The sequence below is a fragment of the Heptranchias perlo genome, chromosome 1 (genome assembly GCF_035084215.1).
Source record: "Heptranchias perlo isolate sHepPer1 chromosome 1, sHepPer1.hap1, whole genome shotgun sequence".
NCBI classification, from domain to species: Eukaryota; Metazoa; Chordata; class Chondrichthyes; order Hexanchiformes; family Hexanchidae; genus Heptranchias; species Heptranchias perlo.
Window position 1 is genome coordinate 115,198,898 of NC_090325.1, and position 8,082 is coordinate 115,206,979.

General features: G+C 42.5%; 1 protein-coding gene across 1 annotated transcript in view; it reads right to left on the reverse strand.

Moving 5' to 3' along the window:
* Positions 1–8,082, reverse strand: part of zgc:158260 (uncharacterized protein LOC571389 homolog) — a 34,679-nt gene extending 26,597 nt beyond the window's left edge. The window contains exons 1-2 of the mRNA XM_067990209.1: positions 7,789–8,082; positions 3,096–3,474 (exon numbers count right to left, since the gene is read on the reverse strand). Of these exons, the coding sequence (XP_067846310.1) occupies positions 3,096–3,474; positions 7,789–7,874 (465 nt within the window). The 5' untranslated portion in view covers positions 7,875–8,082. The remainder of the gene's footprint in view (positions 1–3,095; positions 3,475–7,788) is intronic.

Below are 8,082 nucleotides of genomic sequence, written 5' to 3' on the forward strand. Positions count from 1 at the left end.
CTGTAGGGGCTATTTTAATCCTGCTCGCCCAACGGAAACCGCACGGGCAGGCAGTTAAAATTGCCCGTGGGACTTACCCGCTGAGGTCCTGCTCTCTTCCCGCAGGTTCCAATTTTAACCTGTTCCTCTGAGCAGGCAAGGAGGACACCCTTCAGAAATCGCCGGAGTCCTACTTTAAATATGCAGATTGAACTCCAATGATATCATTGGGGCCTGACTGCTATTTTAACCAGAGGCCTAAGTGGAGAAGCCATTGTGGCTTTCCTGCCAGCCCAACCAAGCCGGAAGAGGAGTCGGGGCCATAAGAGGCTCAAAAAGGTATGCCGTTTTACTGTTTTTTAAAACTTTCTTTGTGGGACCAGGAGGAGCAGGAGTGCTTACAAACAAAAGAACATACAAATTAAGAGCAGGAGTAGGCCATTCGGCCCCTCGAGCCTGCTCTGCCATTTGATAAGGTCATGGCTGATCTGATTGCGAGCTGAACCCTACTTTCCCGTCTACCTACTATAACCTTTGACTCCCTTGTTAATCAGGAATCTATCTAACTCAGCCTTAAAAATATTCAATGACCCTGCCTCCACTGCTCTCTGGGGAAGGGAGTTCCACACACTCACGACCCTCTTATTTTTAAACTGTGGCCCCTAATTCTAGACTCTCCCACAAGGGGAAATATCCTCTCAGCATCTACCCCTTTTAGTCCCATCAGGATCTTATATGTTTCAATAAGATCACCTCTCATTTTTCTAAACTCCAATGTATACAGGCCCAACTTGTCCAACCTTTCCTCATAAGATAACCCCCTCATCTCAGGATTCAGTCAAGTGAACATTCTCAGAACCGCCTCCAAAGCAATTATGTCCTTTCTTAAATAAGGAGATCAAAACTGCACACAGTATTCTAGATGTGGTCTCACCAGTGCCCTGTACAACTGTAGCAAAACATCTCTACTTTTATATTCCATTCCCCTTGCAATAAATGACAACATTCCATTTGACTTCCTAATCACTTGCTGTACCTGCATAATAACCTTTTGTGATTCATGTACCAGGATATCCAGATTGCTCTGTACCTCAGAGTTCTGCAGTTTCTCTCCATTTAAACAATATACTACTTTTCTATTCCTCCTGCCAAAGTGGACAAGTTCACATTGTCCCACATTATACTCTATCTGCCAATTTTTTGCCCATTCACTTAACCTATCTATATCCCTTTGCAGACTCCTTATGTCCTCTTCACAACTTACTTTCCTACCTACCTTTGTGTCATCAGCAAATTTAGCAACCCTACATTTGGTCCCTTCATCCAAGTCATTGATATAGATTGTAAATAGTTGAGGCCCAAGCATTGATCCCTGTGGCACTCCACTCATTACATCTTGCCAACCTGAAAATGACCCATTTATGCCTACTCTCCGTTTCCTGTTAGCTAACCAATCCTTTATCCATGCTAATATGTTACCCCCTACACCATGAGCACTTATTTTGTGTAGTAGCCTTTGATGTGGCACCTTGTCAAAAGCGTTCTGGAAATCCAAGTACACCACATCCACAGGATCCTCTTTATCCACGTTGCTTGTTACTTCCTCAAAGAACCCTAATAAATGAGTCAAACACAATTTCCCTTTCACAAAGCTGTGTTGACTCTGCCTCATTGCATTGAGATTTTCTAAGTGCCCTGCTATAACCTCCTTAATAATAGATTCTAGCATTTTCCCTCTGACAGATGTTAAGCTAACTGGCCTGTAGTTTCCTGCTTTCTGTCTCCCTCCTTTCTTGAATGCAGGAGTTACATTCGCTATTTTCCAATCTGATGGGATCCTTCCGGAATCTAGGGAATTTTGGAAAATTAATACCAATGCCTCTACTATCTCTGCAGCCACTTCTTTTAAAACCCTAGGATGAAGTCCGTCAGGACCTGGCGACTTGTCAGCTTTTAGTTCTAATAATTTTTTCAGAACTCTTTCCCTGGTGATTGTAAATGTTTTAAGTTCCTCCCTCCCTTTCACCTCTTGATTTACAACTATTTCTGTCATGTTATTTGTATCCTCTACAGTGAAAACAGATGCAAAATATCTTCTCCGGGCCCCACAAGGAAATTTTAGGCGTTCCCTGCCCCGGGCTTTAACCCCTCCCCTAATGACAAGGCCCTCCCCTACTCACTCCCTGTGACTTACCTGAGTGTTGGGACCGTTTTTTCGGCCTCAAGCCACCTGATATTGTGCTTCTGCCCGCTCATCAGCTGCCACTTCTCGCTGGTTTTGGGCGGGAGATGAGTTAAAATCTCCCAGGCCTCACACTGCCAAGGTCCGGGGCTGTTTGCTGTCCGTCTTGGCCCCCGACAGCCCAACTCCCGCCCAGAGTTAAAATTGGAGCTTATATCTCTGCATGTATAATCTTAAATGGCCAATAGAAAATATTGCAAAGTGCTGAAAGCAATCAGGACTTTTAAAAAGTAACAATAAACGTAAATTTAAACTATAATGGCAGCGTCAGTGAGAAGTGGTTTCACTTTGTATCGACGCTAACATTTTCAGAGTGTAAATCCAGAGTTAGGCTCAGGTCCTGGCACTACAACTTTGGCGTTGTCGCAAAGCAAAACCACATAACACTGACACTAATATTGTTTCCCAAATAAGGAGCCACTGTGGAGTAGATGATGTTAAGTGAAGGTCACTGGTTAAGAATTAAGTCAGAAACATTTCTTTCTGATTTGGCCAACTTCTTGTAAATGGAATACAAGTAGAACAATAAGCATCCAGATGGGAATTACAACAATGAAGCATTCAGTTGACACTGGAAACTACAAAAATGATCTCAAACATCCTTTATACATCATTGGAACCCCAAGACTCTTTAAGTTTGTTTCCAGGTGTGCAAACTTTAGTGTGATGTTAGAGGGAGAATTACCAGTATTTGTAACATAAACAAGATGGTAAAATCAAATCATGCAACTTGCAGAGCAAAACTTTGACTTTTTTTGAGGGCAGCAGAAAGAAAAGATAGCAGTGATTATCTTGTTTAGAGAGATATAGGTTTATATATCAGTTAAAAATTAAAATCAGACAATGCCAGCTTTATGTCCAAGTTATTTCCTACCTCTGGAGGCATTCCTTCTTCCAGGTGTGGATAAAGAGCTAATGGATGCTGACTCAAGCCATATTCAATCTCTTCGATCTGCTCTCTCTTAGCCTGTTGTAATGGTGAAGCCTTGGAATAACATATCTGTGATTTGGTGAGCCTTTTTGACACTCTCTGGGAAGGTTTGAAAGTTTCTGCTATGTTCTTGAGCAAAGGATAAGGACCGCTGCCATTTTGGCTCTGTATTATGGCTAAGTCCTCTTGTGACTGAGGTGGATACCCGTCACGAAAATCATCCAGCCCATTTTTCAAGAAACGCCATCGACGTCCATTAAAAGCATCAGACAGCAAGTTATGATTCTTTTTCAGGTACTTTGTCTTTAACCTCTCCTTATACCTACAAATTAAAATAAGTTTTCAGTTTAATTCATTACCTGGAGCTATGCCTCACCATCTCTTGTCTCTTCCTGAAAATCACAGCCCTGGATTTATAGGGCACACTATTTTTATAGGGTCAGATCCACAATCATCACTGTGTCCCCTTCAGTAGCAGCTACCTTCTGTTGTTCACAGCTTTCTTCTACAACACAAAAGGAAGGGATAGCCTGAGCTCTGCCTTCCCTCCTGAGGTGCACTCAGTAAAGATATTGAGGACAGAAAAATGCAGATGGAATTGGTTTTGGTTGTTCTTGAATTCTTGTGCAGAAGGCAATGAAAGTGGACAAGGGAGGTGTCACTTCATGGGCAGTCAAGGAAAAGTGTATAGAATGGGAAGGAATACAGGGGAAGAGGTACAAGATGATGCTACTACCAGATGGTGCACAGCAGAAGTTACAGGAAGCGTACCTCCTCTGCCTTAACCCTCCTAGTGTTGAAGGTATTGAACTTATTCCAGCACTGCAGCCATATCCTTTGCATTCACCCTGTCTACAACCTCCCCCTTTCAAGCCGAAGATCTGGTCACCGCAGCAGAGGCAAAAAAAAACTTCCCTTCTATGCTCCAAATCCTGAAACAACATTTTTTTAAATTTCAAAAACATCTCTGAAAAATTATTTTCTTTCCCAATACTACCTAACACCCTTTTTCAGAAAATAACGAACGTACGAACAAATTAAGAGCAGGAATTATATTCTGCCATTTGGTCTCTCAAGCCTGCTCTGCCATTTGATAAGATCATGGCTGATCTGATTGTGACCTCAATCCTACTTTCCCGTCTACCTACTATAACCTTTGACTCCCTTGTTAATCAGGAATCCATCTAACTCAGCCTTAAAAATATTCAATGACCCTGCCTCCACTGCTCTCTGAAGAGGGAGTTCCACAGACTCACGACCGTTTAAGAGAAAAAAATTCTCCTCATTTCTGTCTTAAATGGGAGACCTCTTATTTTTAAATTGTGGCCCCTAGTTCTAGTCTCTCCCACAAGGGGAAACATCCCTTCAGCATCTACCCCTTCTAGTCCCCTCAGGATCTTATATGTTTCAATAAGATGACCTCTCATTCTTCTGAGCTCCAGTGTATACAGCCGCAACTTGTCCAACCTTTCCTCATAAGATAACCCCCTCTTCCCAGGAATCAGTCGAGTGAACCTTCTTTGAACTGCCTCCAAAGCAACCAAAACTGCACACAGTATTCTGGATGTGGTCTCACCAATGCCCTGTGCAACTGTAGAAAAACATCTCTACTTTTATATTCCATTCCCCTTGCAATAAATGACAACATTCCATTTGACTTCCTAATCACTTGCTGTACCTGCATACTAACTTTTTGTGATTCATGCACTAGGACACCCAGATCGCTCTGTACCTCAGAGTTCTGCAATCTCTCTCCATTTAAATAATATTCTGCTTTTCTATTCCTTCTGCCAAAGCGGACAAGTTCACATTTTCCCACATTATACACCATCTGCCAATTTTTTGCCAATTCACTTAACCTATCTATATCCCTTTGCAGACTCCTTATGTCCTCTTCACAACTTACTTTCCTACCTACCTTTGTGTCATCAGCAAATTTAGCAACCATACATTCGGTTCCTTCATCCAAGTCATTGATATATATTATAAACGGTTGAGGCCCAAGCACTGATCCCTGTGGCACTCCACTCGTTACATCTTGCCAACCTGAAAATTACCCATTTATGCCTACTCTCCGTTTCCTGTTAGCTAACCAATCCTTTATCCATGCTAATATGTTACCCCCTGCACCATGAGCTCTTATTCTGTGTAGTAGCCTTTGGTGTGGCACCTTGTCAAAAGCCTTCTCGAAATCCAAGTACACCACATCCACAGGATCCCCTTTATCCATGTTGCTTGTTACTTCCTCAAAGAACTCTAATAAATTAGTCAAACATGATTTCCCTTTCACAAAGCCGTGTTGACTCTGCCTGATTGCACTGAGATTTTCTAAGTGCCCTGCTATAACCTCCTTAATAACAGCTTCTAGCATTTTCCCTATGACAGATGTTAAACTAACTGGCCTGTAGTTTCCTGCTTTCTGTCTCCCTCCTTTCTTGAATACAGGAGTTACATTCGCTATTTTCCAGTCTGATGGGACCTTTTCAGAATGTAGGGAATTTTGGAAAATTAATACCAATGCATCTACTATCTCTGCAGCCACTTCTTTTAAGATCCTAGAATGAAGTCTGTCAGGACCTGGAGACTTGTCAGCTTTTAGTTCTAATAATTGTTTTCAGAACCCTTTCCCTGGTGATTGTAAATGTTTTAAGTATCCTCCCTTTCACCTCTTGATTCTCAATTATTTCTGTCATGATATTTGTATCCTCTATTGTGAAGACGGACGCAAAATATCATTTCAGTTCATCCGCCATTTCCTTATTCTCCATTATTAATTCCCCAGGCTCACTCTCTAGAGGACCAACGCTCACTTTACTTACTCTTTTCCTTTTTACATACCTGTAGAAACTCTTACTGTCTGTTTTTATATTTCTAGCTAGCTTTTTCTCGTACTCCAATGTCTCCCTCCTTATTATTCTTCTAGTCATTCTTTGCTGGTTTTTATATTCTGTCCAATCTTCTGACCTGCAACTAATCTTTGTGGAATTGTATGCTTTTTCTTTCAATTTGATACTATCTTTAACTTCTTTAGTTAGCCATGGATGGTACGTCCTTCCCCTAGAGTCTTTCTTTCTCACTGGAATGTATCTTTGCTGAGTGTTATGAAATATCTCATTAAATGTCTGCCACTGCATCTCTAGTGACCTATCCCGCAACCTAAGTTCCCAGTTCACTTTAGCCAGCTCTGTCTTCATGCCCTCATAATTGCCCTTATTTAAGTTTAAAACACTAGTCTTAGACTCTTCTCTCCCTCAAACTGAATGCGAAATTCAATCATATTGTGATCACTGCTACCTGGAGGCTCCTTTACAATGAGGTCATTAATTAATCCTGTCTCATTGCACATTACCAGATCTAGAATAGCCTGCTCTCTGGTTGGCTCTAGGATGTGCTGCTCTAAGAAACTGTCCCGAAAGCACTCTATGAACTCATCTTCCAGGCTACCTTTGCCAATCAGATTCTTCCAATCTCTATGTAGATTAAAATCACCCATGATTATCGCTGTTCCTTTCTCACAAGCCCCCATTATTTCTGTATACCCTGTCCTACAGTGTGGCTACTGTTACGGAGCCTATAAACTACTCCCACAAGTGACTTCTTGCCTTTACTATTTCCCAAACTGATTCTACATCTTGGTCTTTGGAACTAAGGTCATTTCTCTCAATTATACACGTCATCCTTAATTAACAGAGCTACCCCTCCACCTTTTCCTAGCTTCCTGTCCTTCCAAAATGTAAAGTATCCTTGAATATTCATTTGAGTATGAGTACTTGAATATGAAACGATGCTAACTTCCAGGCAATCGCAAGAAAGTGCAACCAACAAGATAACCATGATGTGGAGATGCCGGTGATGGACTGGAGAGTAGGAGGTTAAGGGGTGATCTTATAGAAGTCTATAAAATAATGAGGGGCATAGATAAGGTCGATAGTCAAAATCTTTTCCCAAAGGTAGGGGAGTCTATAACGAGGGGGCACAGATTTAAGGTGAGAGGGGAGAGATACAAAAGGATCCAGAGGGGCAATTTTTTCACTCAAAGGGTGGTGAGTGTCTGGAACGAGCTGCCAGAGGCAGTAGTAGAGGCGGGTACAATTTTGTCTTTTAAAAAGCATTTGGACAGTTACATGGGGAAGATGGGTATCGAGGGATATGGGCCAAGTGCAGGCAATTGGGACTAGCTTAGTGGTATAAACTGGGCGACATGGACATGTTGGGCCGAAGGGCCTGTTTCCATGTTGTAACTTCTATGATTCTATGATTCTATGAGTCGCACAACACCAGGTTATATCCAACAGCTTTATTTGAAATCACAAGCTTTCGGAGCTTTGCTCCTTCGTCACCTGTTGGATATAACCTGGTGTTGTGCGACCCCTTAAACAAGATAACCAGTTAAGTCCCACACAACCGAAGCAGATTCAGTCACAGAAAACTGTGCCCCAAGACTTTAACATCTGCAGCAGCACTTAATCTCCTTCCTCCAAATGGGCGCCAACTTAATCCAAGGAGCAACTATGCTCCCAGCGCACGCCTACACGATGCTAATTATTATCAACCACCAATAAAGGTGCCGCTGGCCACTTCCCCACCCTGTGGCGGTTGTATCAACAATAACATGGCCGGGAATGAAAACACTTACCACGGCTGAGGAAGTGGATCCCTTTGAGAAAGTATTTTGCTTAAATCAGATTTCTCAACGAGAAGCGTGTCATACTTATGGGCCATACCCGTGGCTTGTGCTTGCTTGCTTGCTTCCTAAGGAGTTGCGGTTGGCTGCAGAAATATTTCGTGCCTGCGACAAAAAGCATCGTTATGAAATGATGAGTGGCGGCGGCATGGCTCGGTGAGAGTTTCCCCTCGGACCCGCAGCCAGTTGTTGCAGCTCTGGGTGAACGCGCCGCCGAACCCCGCACCGACTGTAAACAATGCGGTT